The sequence below is a fragment of the Cryptomeria japonica genome, chromosome 2, assembly GCF_030272615.1.
Source record: "Cryptomeria japonica chromosome 2, Sugi_1.0, whole genome shotgun sequence".
Taxonomy (NCBI): Eukaryota; Viridiplantae; Streptophyta; class Pinopsida; order Cupressales; family Cupressaceae; genus Cryptomeria; species Cryptomeria japonica.
Window position 1 is genome coordinate 118,524,863 of NC_081406.1, and position 18,022 is coordinate 118,542,884.

Consider the following 18,022-nt stretch of genomic DNA (forward strand, 5'->3'; position numbering starts at 1 on the left):
CAAAATGGTTTTCTAACCCTTCAATCCACTCTATTAGAGCATTTGGATCCATCTACCCACTGAAAAGGGCCACTCCTTCTAAGGTCTTACCACTCATAGCTCTCAAGGCTTTCAAGAATGGTTCCTGCTCAATGACAGGGTTAGGTATGGGAACCTCATCTTCTATGGCCACCATTTTACCCTTATCACCAACCTTATCATGGACCTCCTCAGTTCTAACTTCTACTTCAGCTAATTTCATTGCCAGTTGATTTAATCTATCTCTGAGTACCCTATTTTCCTCTTCTTGATCTTCAACCTTCTTGGCCAATTCTGCATTGGTCACCATGTTTTCCTAATGTGTCTTTCTCTTGAATCTTTTGTTGGCTCTGATACCACTCTGATAGGTAGTTTTGCAGGTAAGTACTCACAAGGCTAGTTGCTCAAAAGGATCAATTTATTGACTAAGGACTTGTAGAGTCTGTTGTATTTGACTATCCAATCTTTTCTAATGTTGTCATGCCTAGTCCTCAATGGTTGGCTTGCCTAACAAACTCCCCTCTTGGTGATGTCTCTTGCCCATGCACAAAACTACTCAAAATACTTAATCCTTCCACCTATACTTGCTCATGCTCAGCTCTTGGAGCCCTCAACCTTTAGTTTCAATATAAACTAAGGTCTTTCATCATGTAAAAGTAGGGACAGTGAGGTACTACTCACCTTTGGGTGCTCAAGATCTTGTTTTGAGGTCAAATGCCCTTAATTTACTCAAAGTCCTTAACAAGGCTCAACTACCCCAAATGAGGTTGCACACTATTTAGGAGTCCCAAAATACAATTGGTGGATTTATTGAAATGTTTTCATTATGCTTCATAAGCCTCCAAGTTCCATTTTTCCATCAGGTTCATGAAATTTGCAAAAACTATCAAAGTTGTGTGTTATGCAGCAAGGCTACTAGCTTGTGGAGGCCTAATTGGCCATGTTTTGCTCCCTCTGGTCAACGATGGACTTTTTAACCACAAAGAAAGTTTGGGATGTTGTTTTATGGGTGTATGCTCAAGGATTTTTGGGGTTTAGCCCACTGTTAGTGCAGTTTTCAGGCTGTCCACTTTTTATGGCATAAATGGAGGGTTTTGTAGGGTTTAGAGCAAACCATGTTTGAAAGTCTCACCCACTCCACTCTTCAAGCCTCCTCCTTGGTATAGGACCTCTTCCACACCTCAAGGAACCTTCCCCTACTTTTTTTATACAAGGAAAACATCAAACACTTGGCACACAAGAAGGAAAACAGTGAATTGCCTCTGCCACTGTCTTTTCACTACCTTTTACCAGTCAAATTGCTGCTATCTCTTCTGGACCTGCATTGTAAGAGTTTGTAATGGATTTATACCTCAATGAGGTCTGCCACATAACAATATATCTTCCTATTACATTGCATTTAGTGTTCCAAGGCGTGGATAATGCTTTGAGCATCCCATTTAGCAAAATGACAACAAGTTTCACAAAAACATTGAACTCATTATTTTGTCTACAAAAAGAGAATGATTACAAGATGTAAGCTATTCTAATACATCAAGATGGTACTTAAAATCCTTGGTCACATGTCCAAACCTTGTCACATCCATTTTCTCACCCAAATTGTTTTTGAGTGCAAACTTTGAGTGTTATTCAAGCTACTAGCCAAATGACAAACACTTGCCTAGTATTCACTCAATGGCATCTTCAAACCATTCTTATAGCACAAAAAGAAAAGAATGTACATCATATATAGATGGATCAACTTGGAAGAATCCATTGGAGGGATCCCAGACCTAGATCAACCAAGTTGACACATTTTACAACTCCAAACCCCTTGCAAGGTAGCAGATTCCCCATTATGAAATAATTTTACACAAACCAATTTCCAAAGTAAACTAGTATAAAAGTCACTTGGAAGGAATTAAAGGACCAATATAAACACTTCCTAGAAGGTACAGTATGGATAACAATGCTACAGTATGGACTGTTACTCTAAGAAGCATAAAAATAGTGAAATAAACCAAAAGTTCATGATTTGTATTGAAAAGAACTTGCTCAAACAAAAACCAACCCTTTACAAGGAAAATGGAGGCCTTATATAGTTTCTCTAGTTGGTTTCCAAGCCCTTGTATGGACATGAGGCTTCAAAACTCATTTTGCAAGAAAAATAATAGTTTTCACAACTTTCTTAAGCCAAAATGACAACTTTTTCTTGCTCAAAAAGGCATTTTTCTTAAGCCATTGTAGATTGGCCAGTGATGACCAATGTTGTAGAGGTTGAAAGTTTCATGGGTTTGGCTAGATATTACCATTGCTTTGTTTAGAGTTTTTCCCAGATAAGCCAACCGATTACTTCTCTTCAGAGGAAAGGGAAGAAGTTTGTTTGGTCAGAGTGGTGTGAGTTAGCTTTTCGTACCTTGAAGGAACTCCTTGTTAGTGCCCTGATTTTTGCAGTTCCTGACCCATCCAGAGATTTTATGGTATGCACAGATGCCTCTTTAGAAGGTATAGGTGCAGTGCTTATGCAGGATGGATGTGTGGTTTTCTATGAGTCTCGCAAACTCGAGGACCACGAGTTGAACTATCTAGTTCATGACTTGGATTTGGCAGTTGTAGTGCATGTGTTAGTTAGATGGCGACATTTCCTATTGGGGTATCGGTTTGAGCTACATAGTGATCACCACAGTTTGCACTATATTTTCATGCAACCGAACTTGAATGCTCAACAATGAAGATGGATGGAATTATTCTACAAGTATGGTTTTGAGGTTCAATATATTCAAGGGAAAGAGAATCTAGTGGCAGATGCTTTAAGTCGTAGGTGACATGAGGTTACAACATTGTCCCTTGGAGTGGACTTCAAAGAGATAATTCTTGGAGTTCTTCCTGAAGACACCTAGTATTAGGATGTTAGAGCCATGGTGGAGTTTGGAAGGCCATTGGAGGGTAGAAATTCTAGATATTATCTTGAGTCAGATGGTCTTCTTCGACATCTTAGATGGATCTATGTACCTCCATTGAAGGGTCTTCACATTTTGATCATGACTAAGGCCCATCATGCACCTTATTTAGCACACCCTAGTGTCAAGAAGATGCATGCAGATCTTAGATAGATATATCATTGGGCTGGTATGAAATGTGACATTGCTGATGTTTTGTCGAAGTGCTTAGAATGTTAGCGGGTGAAGGCAGAGTATTAGCACCCTATAGGGATTTTACAGCCTAATTTGATCCCGGATGTGAAATGGGATATCATTTTCATGGATTTCATATTAGGGTTGCCTATTTCTTCACATCGTCATGATGCCATCATGGTCATTGTTGATAGATTGAACAAAGTTACTCATTTTGTTCCTATTCGATCTTCTTATATAGCAGCAGTGGTGGCACAAGTCTTCTTGGAAGATGTGGTGAGGTTGCATGGGATTCCAAGGCAGACCATTTTAGATAGACATCTCATCTTTACTTCAACATTGTGAACCTCACTCTAGCATGCTTTGGGGACCTAGTTGAAATTCAGTTCAACGTATCACCTAGAGACCAATGGTCAGACTGAGCATGTTAATCAGGTCTTGGAGGACATGCTTCACATGTATGTTATGGATTAGTAGTCGTGCTGGGAGGAATATCTTTTCCTTGTGGAGTTTTCTTATAACAATGGATATCACATCTCTATAGGCATGTCCCCCTTCCAGGAATTGTATGGTCATCCTTGCCGTACTCCTTTGAGTTGGGATTGGTTAGAGGATAGGGTGAGTTTAGGCCTAGATATTCTTCATGAGATGGAGCAACAGGTTGAGAAGATTCATGGGCATTTAGTTGCTTCTTAGGATAGGAAGAGGAAGTATGCTAATGCTCATAGAGTGGATCGTCAATTTTTAGTTGGCAACCATGTCTTCTTGAGAGTGCGTCCGTGGAAGAGCTCGATCTATTATGGAAAGGGTTCTAAGTTAGCTTCTCATTTTGTTGGCCCTTTTGAGATCCTTGAGAGGATAGGACCTATTGCCTACCGTCTTGCCTTGCCACCGAGTCTATCCTGCATCCACAATGTCTTTCATGTTTTGGTTCTTCGACCTTATCATCCTGATGTGACTCATGTTCTTGATTGGAATGCTTAGCAGGTCGAGGACAGGCATCTTTCCATCGAGCCCGTGCCCATTCTTCAACATCAGGATTTGATCCTCGGCGGTTGTACTGTTGATTAGGTAAGGTTCCTATGGGACACAAGTGATGAGACCTTAGCGACATGGGAGAATAAAGACCAGATGAGAGAGCTTTATTCTTATCTGTTTTAGCCTTCAACGAGTAAGCCTAGTTTTGCAGTGGAGGATGTAGTAGCCCTCCTTGATCAGACTCTTTTTGTACTTATGTTTGACTTCAATTGACTATTCAGTGGAACATTATTGTTATATATGATTCAGAATTTATGCGATGTTATTTCATGCTTTATCTATATTTGTGGTGTATGCTTTCATGCAGTATCTTAGTGCTTATGATTAATGTTATTTTTGTGGATCATTATGATGGACTGACACTTTTACCTTATATATTGCGTGTTTGCAAGTGTATGGGATGTGAGGGGATGATTTTCCTTCACTCACTTTGGTGAGACAGGTAACATCATGAGTATCCTTCATCGGTGTGTGTGTTGTGTCTATTTATATATTTGACTGTATGCATGCGTGATTTGTTGATGTAGGACATTGCAGGTACAAGTACTGGGTAGGTAAGGGGTATCAACTCCACCTGGTTTCATAGGTCTAAGTGTGCCTTATATGTCTAATGGGAGTGGAGGATATAGTTGTTGGATCATAGCTGGACCCATAGTCACACTCTTGTGAGTGTTGTCAGTCAGTTGTCTTTCCGTTGGCCGATATGTGAGTCAGAGTGCTTTAGTGTTTTCATCTTGTGAGTAGTCGTTTGATCATTCCTTGTTTTGCATGCTTTCGATTATTTGAATAGTCATTTAATTGAGTGAATGATGCTATTTTTTTGTTGGTGTAATTAGTTGATTATTATGCTCTTGAGATTATTGATTTAATTAAATTAATGAGTTGCTAGAATTAAATGGTTAAATTGGCTTATTTTATTGTGTTTAGTGGTATTAAATATTGTGAAAAGGAAATAAATAATTGCCTAACCATTTAAATGTTAAATGCTATGTTGAAAGAAAGTATTATGAAAATAAAAGATAAATAAATAAAAGCTTTTCCCTTTTACCTTTCCATTTGCCATTTGTATTTTGTTTTTGTTGAAAAAAGAATTGTTTATGGAAAAGGGTAAATGTCATTGCTTTTACTTTTTAAATAGTTTATTCTGATTGGTGGAGAAAAATTTTAACCTAGAAAGTTTAGGTTGAAATATATTTTTCCCATATATTCCTGCGAGTTCACGGGGAAGGAAGGTGGATTTTTTAATGAGAAATTTTGAAAACCATTTTGGAAGAGGAGCTGGAGTTGTATTTGGTTTGCAAGATTGGGATTCTTCCATCAATTTGCTTCCTGGTTTGTTCGAAGGTTGGATAATCTCTTCCTATTTTGCAATTTAATTTTGAATGTTTTAGTTGCTTCCTATGTGTTGGAAAAATGTAAATCTCTTTGTAAATTATTTTTGAATGATTGGAATGAAAGAAAGAGTGTCGGTTATTGATGATTTTGTTGAATTCATATCAAATCTTTGCATATGGGAAGGAAATGGTTCATCTTCCTATTTGTTGTTTGTTATTTTCTCTTACAAAATCAAGTTCTTGAATTACCTCTTCTATTTGTTATAATACGGAATAGATTTAGTTTGCTGTGTGTTTTCTAGTATCTATTTGCACAAGTTTTGGGGCTTATGTTGGCAAAATTGGTTATTTGCCCTCGCAAGATGCAAGAAATTCTTCCTGTGTAATGGAAGTGAAGAAATTTATTATAATCCTTCTCCTATCTTTTAAAATTCTTCTTATGTTACCCAATATCCTTATAATTGGGGCTATTGTGTGTTATTATTCACCATTTTCTTGATTGGTAAATATCATTTCTCATTTTGGATTCTGGCATTTTGTCTATGTGCCCCATGAAATAATAGGGGATGATTTAGTTCATTTTAAATTATTTAAGAGAAGGAAATTTATTATTAAATTAGTTAAACCTTGCCCACATGGCAGGCTAGTCCCACCATGTGTGACACTAGTTGCTTGCTATCATGGTAGCAGTACTACAAATCAGTAGTGATTGCTATGCAGGTAGAAGCACTACCTATGGGTAGTGTCTGCTATGTAGGTAGCAGCACTACCAGTCGTAGGACTGCCTCCAGTCGGTAGCAACACTACCAGTCAGTAGTGGCTACTACCGGCGGTAGCAGCACTACCGGTGGGTAGTGTTTGCTACTACTGGCAGGAGCACTACCACAGGTAGGGCCTTGACCTATCATGTGCCATTCACCCTCACGATACATTTCACTATGCCGTTGATTTTATTTTTATTAAATGCTATGAAAATTTTTAAGGTTAGTTTAAATGTTATGTTAAATGGTAATTCATAACAAGGCTTGGGATTTTAATTCAAATTGTTAAATTGGAGTTTAATTTTGGAAATAGATTATATATTTATTATAATTCATATTTTTAGTTAGTTGAATAATTAATTTGGATTTCAATCTATTTTGGAATATTGAATTAGAGATTATATAGAAATGAATGTCGTTTCTAAATGATCATTAAATGAAGGGTGTTTTTATTTACTTTTCAGTCAATGAATTTGCAAGTGTTAGATGTTGATTTTCTCAAAGATTGTTTGGGTGCGGACTTTGTGAAATTATTTTTCCTTGCAAAGAGTAGTATTTGTGGCTATTTCTCATCTTTGATTCAATCGTCCTGTTGTGGCACATTTGGTATCTTTTGATCAAGATATGTATGATGACCTTGTTGTCTTAACCATGTAGTGTTTTTCTTATGGTTAACCAAGAGTTAGTATGTCCTTGTTTTACCACTTGTTTTTGGATAGTGGTTTTATGTCTGTCTGTTTGCCATGGGTCCTTGTGGAGTGACCATGTTTGTTATTATCCATTGAGAGAGTCACTTTCAAGCGGGGGTCGCGCCTGATGTCGATGGTAGGATAACCCCTCAAAGGTCAGTTAATAAGTGATAACCTAATAATTGATTAGGAGGTGGGTAGTTTATAAAATTATATAAGATATTGTACTCTGTGCATGCTTGAGTGCTCGTATAGGCTCAAAATATAGTGGGAAGGCATGAAATGGTAGACCAACTACCTTGTCTTCACGAAGGGTTGGTAGGGTCCACATGAGACTTAGATGGAGCCAGAAGTTCGGGAAAGGTTACCCGGATAACCCAAGATGGGGGTCGGGACCTATGGAGGCCTACCATGATAACCAACATAATCCATGCAATGACACTCTCTCTTTAGGGTCACTTGTGTATTGTGGTGTTGAGTCACTTGTGTATTGTGATGTCAAGTCACTTGTGTATTATGATGTTGAGTCACCTGGAATACTGTGGAGTCATTTGTTATGTTGTCCATGTCTTGCTTATTGCTTACTTAAGGGTCCTCTGCTATCTCCCAGCACAGTGGGGTGATTCCATTTTGGGTATTACATGGCTGGGTGGTAGTGCCACTTCCCATCGAATGTTCTTCTTCATACCTTCATGCGAGGATTGGCTTCACAGGTGTTCCTATGGTTCATGGCTCATGCTCTATCTCATGTTGGAGATTTTTATTCTTTGGAGACCTATGTGGTCATTTGTATTATTGAACTTATGTAACCTTGTAATTTGCTTAAGTTGTTGACTTTGACTGTATTACGAGAAGTCATGTATTTATGGTTAATGTAATCCTGAGATTTGGATGTTATTTATGAGCTTTGTATATGATTGGTGTTAATGCTTTTTGGAAGAGAATTCTATTGTATCTTTTCAATCTTTTAATGGAGTAATCTGTTATTGCATATGGCTTATGATGTTCTATGAGTTATTGATGGTTAATTGGATTAATCGTTATTGTGGAATTTAACTTTTAGTTTTATTCTTCATTGGTAAGCCTTAAGGAATTCTGGTGTAAGTCTTTTGCTTGTGTTATTATCGTGCAAGGTTGTAATTAATGCACTTTATGTGATTATACTTTAAAAAAAAAAATTATCACGCTTAGTTGTGGTTATTTCTTTGGGGTTCCTGGTGGGGCATTACACTTATCTTGATGGAGAATGATGTACCTTTTGAAACCATTCATCAATGTATGTTTTCCATTCTTCATCCATAAAGTGTCATGATCTATGACCAATATTTTCCCCTTCATCTTTGGTTTAGGAATGAGATACTCCCTATCCATATGAAAACTTATCTCATTTGCCTCTCTATGAATATCATCCTAAAACCTTTGCCAAACTCATCATGCAAACTATTGCATCCATCACCCATATCCATATGGTCTCCTCCAATGGTAACTTCTATCATGAATCTCCTCCAAACCCAAGCTATGGATGTTATATTAATTAAATTCATGAATGATGGTAACAGTCTATGTAAAGAAACTATCTCTAAGTGTAACATTTTGCAACTATTCAATGATTAAGAATCTCTCCTTAAGAAAATTTATACCATTGTAAATAGTTAAAATCAACAACCCCCTAAACATTATTACACAAGGATTATGTAGTACAATTATGACATATTGTGCATCTCTTTATATTTTTGTTTTAGTACCAATCATCTTCTTATTAACAAAAATATTCTTATCACATCTCCTTCATGAAGCAACACATCCTTGAGTACTAATAATCAAATCCATGTGTGAGTTATCAATCTCCCACAAAGGTGCCTTATAAAAGAACCCATGTTTCTTAAATATACCCATATTTATTTACAAATACTCCCAAGCATCTTTCCCAAAAATTTTAAGCATTAAAGTATCATTAAAAAAAAAATCAAAATTTATCATCTGATTCAGTGTGAATTGAAAAGTTAAAATATAAGGCAAGGACTTGTACTTCATGCACTCCTTGTTGATAGATTATAAAGTAGAGTTATGTTGAATCAAAATATGTGATTACCTTAATGTGAATATGACCCATAGCTTGCTAAAATTTCCTCTTTGAAGATTATCTAAACAACACATATCTAAACATTCTCCCTTGTTGATTTTGAAGTAGAGATAAGTTTTCCTAATTATAGATTGTTGATATTTTAGAAAGTGTTTAGCAAAGAAAAATAAAATTTGGTGCCCTCTAGGACTTCATCTTGGTCTCTTATTTGTTTTTCATCTTTATGGTTTCTCGCAACACTACTGACATCAACATGCACAATCAACATCTACTAGAGATTGCAAAGCTAGAACTCATGAGGAATGTACAAGACTTGTTCACAATCTTCAAATCAATATGCCTCTTTTTTCAACAATCTTTTGGCCACTTTGATCAAGTGGTGATGGGTAAGAATTTTGGCCACTTCTTTGTGTCTTTTGTTCTATGCAAAAAGAATAGGCTTCTTCCCATGCAACAGACACATGGAACAAATCTCCCTACCTATCATTTATTTCATTTCATTTATCTTTGCATTTCAAACGACACACCTCCTCTATTATCTAATGTATTGTTTATTTCTCTATTTCCATTCAAACAATTTCCACACTTAAATGCCTATGATTATTATGACTTTGATACCATAATGAGAAGGTGAAATACTTGATGATTTATTTGATTAATAGGGAGAGAATTTGTACAAAGGAGAACTATAACTATGCATAACCTACATAATTGTTTACTAAACAATTTGAGTATTAACAATGTAATGCTATGCTAACACACTGTATGAATTATAGAAAAGATCCTGACTTGTAGTTAAAGAGTATGATTAAATTATAGAAATTATGAAATGTTATTATTTTTCTTTTCTAGTCATAAAAAATATGGATGATTATAAACTTCTGAGGCATATGCATCTAAAGTAGATGTCTTTGCTCTATGCAAATGCCAAAATGATTTTTAGCATAACTAAGGCACTACTAATGCCAAATTCATAAATCTATGTAAAGATAGCCATGTCAAGACATGTCCGAATTCCTACTTTATTGATGTCTCACAAGTTCAAACATCAAAAAGGAATCACTTGATACATGGTTTTCAAATGGTTTTTCTATAGCCTAGACTTGTTCAAATTGATTACTAATGTAGTTTACTTGTATTTATTTTTTGTGTGCATCCATTGGGATGATATCAATAGAGGTGATAAATCTAATTTTAAAAAATTCCTACCTACTCACACCGTGGCAAGGAACAATATAGCAACTTGGAAAAACACCAAAGCACAAATAACACAAGGTGAAGGACATGGTTGAGAAGTTAGAGTAGTTAATCACCTAAAAAGAAACACAAATATTAAAATAAGATACTTCAAGACTTTCAATATAGAGAAAAAACAACATATTAGTAGAAGGGGTCCAATTATTGCTCATGTTCCAATAACTACTCACTCATTACTCAACCAAATGCCCAATTATTAACTTTAAAGACACAAAAGAAATGGCAATTAAAAGCCCATTAAGATATTTCACATATACGAATAATCACTAACTTGTACTTGCAGTAGTTAAAATTTGTGCATAAGTATTGGTACCCATAGCACATGATTACTAGGGCATTTGTGCAAAAGTATTGGTAAAAACAATTATTAGAGGAAAGTGTATTGGTTCTTAAAAGAATATATATTGGATTAGTTGTGCAAATTTTTGAGGTGGTTGTAGTGCATGTGGTTATTGGAGTAGGTATCAAGCAACAACTTTAAATGAAATTCTTTTGACCTTTATACACATAATGAGTCATCCAACATTTTTTGTTACTATGCAAAAGCCAAAACAATAACTATAAGTAGTTAAGTCACATATAAAAATAACCAAAATAATCATTGAAATCTGATAGACCATATGTAAATGTGTGAAATTAGCTATAACAATTACTGATATCCTTCCCAAAATATCTTTTAACCAAAAAAAATTCCAAAGATACGAAATGTAAATGTTTGCCCCAAAGGAACGAGATACTGCTTACCACAGGTGCTGTAAATAAAAGAAATACCAATAAGAATTACTCATGATTCAAACTACGCTTCAAGCACCATAACTTCAACACGGTATTTATGTATACTTAGAAGGGTGATCAAGGACGGTGACAGGGAAAGTGTGACTATCAAGAGCAGCACATGAATTGATGCAAAAATCTTATAAAAGAACAAAACAAATCTGAAAACATAAGTGCAATTTATATTGTCTACAGACAATATATGTGAGCCTGAGTCCAATCAAAACATAAATGAAGGTAATATAGGATTTTTTTTGGACCGATGTTACTCATAAAAATCAATATACAAGGCAATCGAGGATATATTTTTGAGCGATATTAGACGTGATATCACATTCAATATGCAAAGCAATCAAGGATATTTTTATGACGGAGATCAGACGCGAGACAACTTTCCGGTGACTTCAATATGATTGTCTGACGGACTAAAATTCTTTTTATACGTGAGACAAGTTTGACGGTGCATTGTGGACTGACAAATCTACTTAAAAGAAAGCCTAACCTAATTATACGCCGTGAGATAACTTTGAATGCTTGAGCAGTAATTAGCTATCAAATCATTTGAATATTGACTGTAAATCAACTCACGGGTGAATTATCCAAACGTAGTATCTACTATGCCGTTTCGATTTCAATGGTGGACGATTCTTCACTAGCCGAGAATGGTGCCGATGGCGGCCGTGTGCTGAACGGAGTCGGAGGATTTGGGATGTCGTCAGCATCTCCTTCCAACATTTGAAGCACCCTCATCATTGAAGATCTGTCCGTCGAATTGTACTGAATACACCACAGACCCACTTTTGCCAGACTCCTTGCCTTCGCCTCATCTGCTCCACTTATCTCTCTCTCTCTCAACCTTGTCCTCAGCTCCCCATTCTCTATCAATTTGAACGCCCACTCTGGAAAATAGAATTGGCTTGAGCGGCTCACCTGTACTTCGATATTCTTTCTTCCTCCCACCATCTCCAATAACATCATGTCAAAACTGTAAACATCTGATTTGTCTGTTACAGGCCCCAAATTTCTAGACCACACCTCTGGCGCAACATATGATTCCAATTCAGAACTTGATCTTTTTCTTTTCCTGCAAGTATAAATTTGTCAAGAGATCCATTTGCCATGTACTTGTACACGAGTGCACTAGTAACTCCTTCAAAGCAATACCCCAGCAAACGAACCAAATAAAAGTGGTGAATCCTTCCAATAGTCGCCACTTCGGTCATGAACTGAGTCTCGCTTTGCCGTGAGTGATCAAGCATTTTAAATGCCACAAGAGTACCGCTCGGAAGCTTTCCTTTATAAACCACGCCAAACCCTCCTTCACCCAACTTTTGTGCAAAGTTATTGGTGATCTTCTTGAGGCTGGAATACGAATATCTGGTTTGCATTTCGTCAACATAACTGTTTAGAAATGTCTTTACCTTGGAAATAGACCGGAGGTTATCACGCTTCCTTCCAGGCACTTCATGGTTGAAGAAGAACATCTTCTTTCGATAAGCAATTACCAGCAATAGCGCAATTATTAACGGTGCGCTGCCGATGATCCCTGTCACTCATTATAAGGTGAATACTGTCAACTGTAACGAAGCATAATAAAAGGCGACGTAACGAAGACAAAACAGAATGATAGGCTGAATATATTTAGCCTAGAAGGACGAATTCCTCAAAAATATTTGTTACTGGTGTAAAACTTGTATATAACACAGAGGTAGAGATACTTACTTATAGCAATAGCAGTCTTATTAGGAGTGTTAAACCAACCTGAATGAACTGTATTATAAAAAATGCAAGAGGCGTTTATTAGTAGAATGTTCAGAAAGTATAAAACATTTTTTCTTATTCTTTTTAGACAAAATATTTAAGCGATTTTCGCTTGTCTGTCAATTACACATTCCGCAAGCAACTGTTTCTACATCAAATTTCAGAAAAATAATAACACAATATTAAATTTAACAAAGCCAATTTAGAGATTTAACTTTTACTCTGTTCATCTTACAAAGATCAATATTTCACGATATGTATATTAAATTGGGGGGAAACAGGAAGCAATAATTTTACCTGCGGGGCATCTGCCAGGATATAGGCTGTGCCGCCTGCACCTGCAGTGAAACTGCATCGAGCTATCATAATAACCACAATGCCCACCACTTGACTGGCAATCTCTGCAACTTTTGCTGGCATTCCATCTAATTGGGAAACCTCCATATATGATTTGATGGTCGTTTACCGGTCCTCCTGAGTTATTGACTGGTAAAACAGCTTGTGCCCTACATGCTTCAGGCACACTAACGGCTGCTGTCAAATTGTAGTGCCAATCAGGGTTAGATTTTAAACTAGCCGTTTGATCGGGCAAGTCTACGCATTCTGGATTGCACTGACCCCAAAGGGTTATGTCTATGTGTGTATGGGCAATATGAAATTGAGAGCTAGACCTTAATTCCGTGTAGTTATTGGAAGATGGATCGCAATTATCTCTTAGCTCCTTGTCGATTATTGTCATGGTATGATTGAAACTAAAGTTTTTAAGGAATTTGGGTTGCAGTATGTAGTATTATTTGCCACTGATATTAAGTGCAGGCTTTGGCAATCTATGTTGATAACTGATGCTGCTCCATGCAGCTCCAGTTTGGGCATGAATCTATCCATTCATCATCATGCATAAGCTATTTTTAGTTTAAATCAGTTTTTGTTTATTCATGCAAATAAAACATGTACTCTAGCATGCATTAATCCTTAGGACTATTTTTAGTTTTGTTTTTTGCATGAGTTTGTTTTTAGTAATAAAGCATGTTGTGCATGCACTTATTGTATTCTTAATTTAGGGAGTAGTTTGTTTTTTCAGTTTGAGAGCCTTAGTAGCTTTCCATACAATGCTAGGAATATATTTAAAACTGCAGTTATTATTAATTCTTCTAGGCTACAAATTCCTTATATATACAGCCTCTATGTAATTTTTTAATTAAGCTTCAATAAAGAAATTGGTGTGTGTAATTCCAAAAAATAGGACACTTTGTTTTTTATTCTAAATTGTGATTTCTTTTTGAAATTTTTTTTTTTGCTATTATTCTTTGCTAATCAGCTGGTTCAGAGAGGATAGGTCAGGTTCAAAATTCTACAAGTAGTATCAAAGGAGGTAAAATTGTTTTGGATTAAAGTTTTACTGTTGGAATTTCGCCAAAGTTAATCATGTCGAATTCTAACCATACGCCCGTTCCAGAATTTGATGGGAATGATTATGATTATTGGTGCATTAAGATGCTGACCTTTTTTATTGGAAAAGATTTGTGGGAGATTATTGAATTAGGTTATGAGGATCCAGCTGATTGGAATGCCCTTACAGCCAATGAAAGAACAACAAGAAAGGAAGCAAGGAAAAAGAATGCTCAAGCTTTGTTTCACATTCAAATAGCTCTTGATAAGAGCTTATTTGCAAGAATATCAGGGGCAATAACTGCCAAAGATGCCTGGAAGACTCTACAAGAAACTTACTAGGGTAGTGATCAAGTTAAAGTGGTCAAGCTTTAGACATTGAAGCGAGAGTTCAAGAATTTGAAGATGCAAAAAGCTGAAAGTATAAGTGATTATTGTGTCAGAGTCAAAGATGTGGTCAATAAAATGGCTACACTTGGGGAAATTGTAAGCAATGAAGTTTTGATAAAAAAAAGGCATTGAGATCTTTGACACCCAGATGGAATCACACAGCAATAATCATAGAAGAAAGCAAAGATTTGACAAAACTATAGTTTGATCAACTGATTGGATACCTGATGTCTCATGAAGAAAGATTGAAAGATTCTTTTGAAGGTGTAGAGAAAGCGTTTTCCTCTAAATTGCTAATCACAAAAAATGAAGATGCAAGCAGCAGTAGTGCCAAAATCAATCAAGGCCAAGGTAAAGGGCAAAGCCAAAATTCTTCAAGAGATAGAGGAAGAGGTGGCTCAAGAGGAAGTGGTGGTTTCAGAGCAAGAGGTAGAGGTAAATTTGATAAGAGAAATGTTCAATGTTACCATTGTAACTGGTATGGCCACTTTGAAAGAGAATGAAGATTGAAAGAAGGTAAAAGTGCTAACTATGCTCAAGAAAGTAGTGAGAATCCTCCTGATCACTTATTTTTATCTTATGCAAAGGGTGAAAATAATAGTAAAGATGTTTGGTACCTAGATTCTAGATGCTCTAACCATATGACAGGGAATGAGAAGTTGTTCTCAACAAAGGATGGAAGTTTCAAATCCAAGATCCAGCTTGGTGATGATAAATCATTGGAGGTTGCTACCAAAGGAGCTATGGAGGTCCAAACAAAAGAAGGTATAAAGAGTATTCATGATATTTATTATACTCCATAATTGAAGCACAATTTGTTAAGTGTTGGGCTGCTATGTGAGAAAAATTATAAAGTAGTCTCTGAGAATAAGACATGTACTATCTATGATAAGAATAAGAGTAATAGGGTGATCACTGTTGTTCCTATGACAAGAAATATGATGTTCCCCTTGAGGTTTGGTGAACATAACAATAGTTTGGAAAATATGGCTTATGAGGATTCAAGTTGGTTATGGCATCTCAGGTATGGGCATTTAAATTTTCATAGTTTGAAGTTTCTAACCTCGCATGCATTAGTTTATGGTTTACCCAAGGTTGAGGAACACAAGGAGGTTTGTGAAGGTTGTGCTAAAGGAAAGCATGGAAGAGAAAAGTTTCCAAAGGGCAATGCATGGAGGGCTCATCACCCACTTTAGCTTGTTCATTCAGATATATGTGGTCCTATGCAAACTAAGAGTTTGGGTAAGTCATCATATTTCATCACTTTTATTGATGATTATTCACGAAATTGTTGGGTATTTTTTTTGAAGGCCAAATATGAAGCCTTGGATACATTCAAGAAGTTTAAAACCTTTGTGGAAAATGAGAAAGGGTGCAAGATCAAATATTTAAGGACTGATCGTGAAGGAGAGTTTTTCTCAAAGGCTTTCCAAAGTTATTATGATTTTAATGGCATCAAGAGGCAACTTACTACTACATACACACCTCAACAAAATGGAGTAGCTGAAAGGAAGAATCGTATTGTGGTTGAAATGGCCAGGTGCATGTTACAAACCAAGGGATTGAACAATTCTTACTGGGGAGATGCAGTTGCTACGACAGTGTACATCCTCAACCGTAGCCCCACCAGTGCGCTAGTAAGAATTTACATGCAAAGAGTGAGTCATGTATTTTTTTGGATATAGTGAGAAAAAAAAGGCTTATAGATTATATAATCCCCTCACTAACAAGCTTATTATCTCAAGAGATGTGATTTTTGATGAAGGGGGAGGTTATGGTCATCAAAAAGGCCATGTTGAGAAGCCAACATCTGTTTTGAATGATGATATAACTATTGATATTGATCATGAGTAGCCAACTAATATTTCTATATCCAGTGGTTTAACTCCACCAAGCAGCCCTTCATCAATTTCTTCAGTACCAAATTCAAGTCTAGCTTCTTCTCCAAATTCTACAAGGAAGGTAAGAAAATTGAGTTATATCTACCAAAGGAGTGGAAATCAAGTACATGAAGAAAACCCAATAGGCAAGTCACTGAATTTTGCTTTATTAGCCAAGGCTGATTTTGAACCATTATGTTTTGAAGATGCATGTACTAATGAGGTTTGGGTGAAAGCCATGGAAGAAGAGATGGATTCCATTCACAGGAATGACACTTGGGACTTAATAGAACTTCCACATGACAAAAAAAGGATTGGCACCAAATGGGTCTACAAGACCAAGTTTAACAGTGATGGGAGTGTTGAAAGACACAAGGCAAGATTAGTTGCTAAAGGCTTCGCATAGAAATATGGAATTGACTATGAAGAGACATTTGCACTAGTAGCGAGACAAGAGACCATAAGAATGCTGATTTCATTATCAACTCAGAAGAAGTGGAGCATACATCATATGGATGAAAGTGCCTTCTTGAATGGGTACTTAGAAGAGGAAGTATATGTGGAGCAGCCACAAGGTTTTAAAGTGGAAGGAAAAGAGCATCGATTGAAGAAGGCTTTGTATGGCCTCAAGCTAGCACCAAGAGTGTGGTATGCTAGGATTGATGGATACTTTCAAGAGAATGGCTTCCAAAGAAGTAAGAGTGATCCTACCCTTTACTACAAACAAGAAGGTATTGATATTCTCATCATAAGTTTGTATGTTGATGATCTTTTGTATATGGGTAATAGTTCTAAGATGAAAGATGAATTCAAAGCTGCTACGATGAAAGAATTTGAGATGAAAGATCTTGATCTAATGAAATATTTTCTAGGAATGGAGGTTTATCAAAGTAAGGATGAGATTTTCATTTGTCAAACAAAGTATGCACATGATATGCTAAAGAAATTTAATATGACTGATTGTAACCCTGCCTCCAGTCCAAGTGCTCATGGAGTTTTTCTATGTAAAGATGATGGTGCTGACTTAGTTGATGAGACATCTTATAGAAGTATTGTGGGGAGCTTGATGTTTCTAATCCACATGAGGCCTAATATTGCCTATTTAGTTTCATTTGTTTCAAGGTATATGACAAATCCATCTAAAATACATATGAAGGCAGCCAAGAGGATTTTGAGGTATGTGAAAGGGAATTTAAGTTTTGGTATTCATTACTACTCTTCTGAAAAGTTCAATCTTGTAGGCTTTAGTGATTCAAATTGGGGAGGTAGTATGGATGATCGTAAATCTAAATCTGGAAATTGTTTTTCTTTTGGTTCTGGTTTGATTACCTGGAGCTCAAAAAAGCAAAGTATTGTTGCCCTCTCATCTACAGAAGCAGAGTATGTTGCAATTACCTCAACAAGTACACAAGCTCTTTGGCTCAGAAAAGTTTTGGAAGAAATTGGAGAAAAACAAATTCAGCCTACAATAATTTATTGTGACAATGTGAGTGCCATCAAGTTAGCTAAGAATCTGGTTCATCATAGTAGAACAA

General features: G+C 36.3%; 1 protein-coding gene across 1 annotated transcript; it reads right to left on the reverse strand.

Moving 5' to 3' along the window:
• Positions 1-11,682: 11,682 nt before the first annotated feature.
• On the reverse strand, positions 11,683-12,326 carry LOC131859439 (rust resistance kinase Lr10-like). The gene is made up of 2 exons (XM_059213182.1): positions 12,193-12,326; positions 11,683-12,151 (listed from the first exon to the last, which is right to left on the reverse strand). The coding sequence occupies exons 1-2, from the start codon at positions 12,324-12,326 to the stop codon at positions 11,683-11,685; spliced, it is 603 nt and encodes a 200-aa protein (XP_059069165.1).
• Positions 12,327-18,022: the final 5,696 nt, after the last annotated feature.